Source organism: Pediculus humanus, genomic scaffold (genome assembly GCF_000006295.1).
Source record: "Pediculus humanus corporis 1103172108185 genomic scaffold, whole genome shotgun sequence".
Lineage (NCBI taxonomy): Eukaryota > Metazoa > Arthropoda > Insecta > Psocodea > Pediculidae > Pediculus > Pediculus humanus.
In genome coordinates this window covers 99,790-101,576 of record NW_002987755.1, presented here as the reverse complement: position 1 = coordinate 101,576, position 1,787 = coordinate 99,790, and the positions used below count along the sequence as shown (strand labels likewise).

Here is a 1,787-nt window from a genome sequence, read left to right as displayed (position 1 = left end):
CTGAACACGAGAATGTTTCATTATTTTTTATGCATAAGTAAAATTCCATCGGTTGCAAAAAGTCAAAGAACAAACACCAAAAACAACCACAACAACAACGACAACTTGGGCAAAATGTCTTTTTTCATCATTTATTTATTAAAACTTTTTTTTTTTTTTTTTTTTTTTTTTTTAAATTAATCGAATTAATAAAAAAAAAAAAAAAAAAAAAAGATACACGATTTCGATTTTAGCGGTTGTTTTGAAAGCATATTTAAAAGCATTTTTTTTAAACGTGTTTATTTATATATAATCGTCGTTAATGGCGACGTAAATTTTTATTTTAACTGAGTATTGGCATGCAGTATCCGCTGTAGGTACGAATGGCTTCTTCCACGTATGATTTCCCGGTTAAAACTCCCGGATCCGTGTGATGTTTCGGACACCTGTGAGCGTGAGAACACTGACACAAAGTGTTCGTGTTGACTTCTTCGAGTCTTTCTTGTCTTTTTCTCACGGTGAAAAGTCTGCAAGGTTCTTTTCTTTGACACCTTAATCTCTGAGAAGAAGAAAAAAAAAAATGTTGGAGTACGGTTTTTTTTAAAAAATGAATGAGTCCGATAAAAAAACTTACACTTTGTGGTGAACACGCAAAAGAGTATTTGTAACCGATTCCAGAATTGACTTGGAATGCTTGTCTTTTGATTAGATACGCCACTGATCCTCTCGGACAATGACAGTGTACTATTTGTTCGGTAATGTTATCAGCGTTGCTGATGAGAGACCACGTCATGTCTCTGAAAAATCTACATTTTGGTAGTTTTTTAACCGGTTCGCAAAGCTGTTTAACAAACAAAAAACAAAAACAAACGATTAAACAAACGTTGTTATTAGCCCTTCCTTAAAAAAAACAAGGAGAGGAAGGGGGGGAGCTTTTGGTTAATAAATTGAAAACCGCGGAGCACACAAGGACTACCACCACGTGTACACGTAATCACGATCACCTTAATTTGCACTATCATTTTTGTTAACTCCCGCTCTATTAGGCTATCTCTCTCACTCTCTCTCTCTCTCTCTCTCTCTCTCTCTCTCTCTCTCTCTCTCTCTCTCTCTCTCTCTCTCTCTCTCACACTCTATACATTTATTGACCTTCGCATAGTGGGTTACGTTTCCGAGAATGGATTTATTGGGATTGATCTCGAAAATTCATCATGCAAAGTTGGAAAACGTCAGGTATCCTTACCTTGAATTGCCTTGTTTTATCGGTGAGAGTGTGTCCATCGTGAGGACTTAATCCCGAGGGACACGAATGCGATCCCGGACATCTGCATTGCCTTTCTATCCACGGTTGTTGATAGAGATCTACTTTACTACAAACTGCCCACGGACTGCAAATGGGCAAGTCTTCTTCGGAATTCTGCACAAAAAAAAAAAAAAAAAAAAAAAAATTCGATCGATAAGTAATAATAATAATAATAATTATGTACGTAATAAATAGAAATATTATTTAGCGTAAACATTTTTGTTGTTGTTGTTGTTGTTATCGACTAATATTAATTATTTTTATTTTTATTTTTTTCTTGATGACCTTAACACGCATTCCACTAATGGATATTTAATTCATTCATTCATTCATTCATTCATTCATTTTTTTGTGTGCGTTTTCTTTTTGCGTATTTGTTTGTACGTTACAATAAAAAGAGCGAAAAAGGTTTCGATCAATCACAAAAAAAAAAAAAAAAAAAAAAAAAATTGTACAACAAAGATGGCCCCTCGAGTGTAAATTTGTTTTTCTCTCTCTCTCTCTC

The 1,787-nt window shown here is 34.4% G+C and overlaps 1 protein-coding gene across 1 annotated transcript; it reads right to left on the bottom strand.

Moving 5' to 3' along the window:
* Nucleotides 1-322: 322 nt before the first annotated feature.
* On the bottom strand, nucleotides 323-1,579 carry Phum_PHUM417350 (uncharacterized protein; the record flags this gene model as incomplete). Its single annotated transcript, XM_002428990.1, has 4 exons — nucleotides 323-538; nucleotides 614-820; nucleotides 1,223-1,396; nucleotides 1,568-1,579. 4 exons carry the CDS (start codon nucleotides 1,577-1,579, stop codon nucleotides 323-325), a joined length of 609 nt encoding a protein of 202 aa, XP_002429035.1.
* Nucleotides 1,580-1,787: the final 208 nt, after the last annotated feature.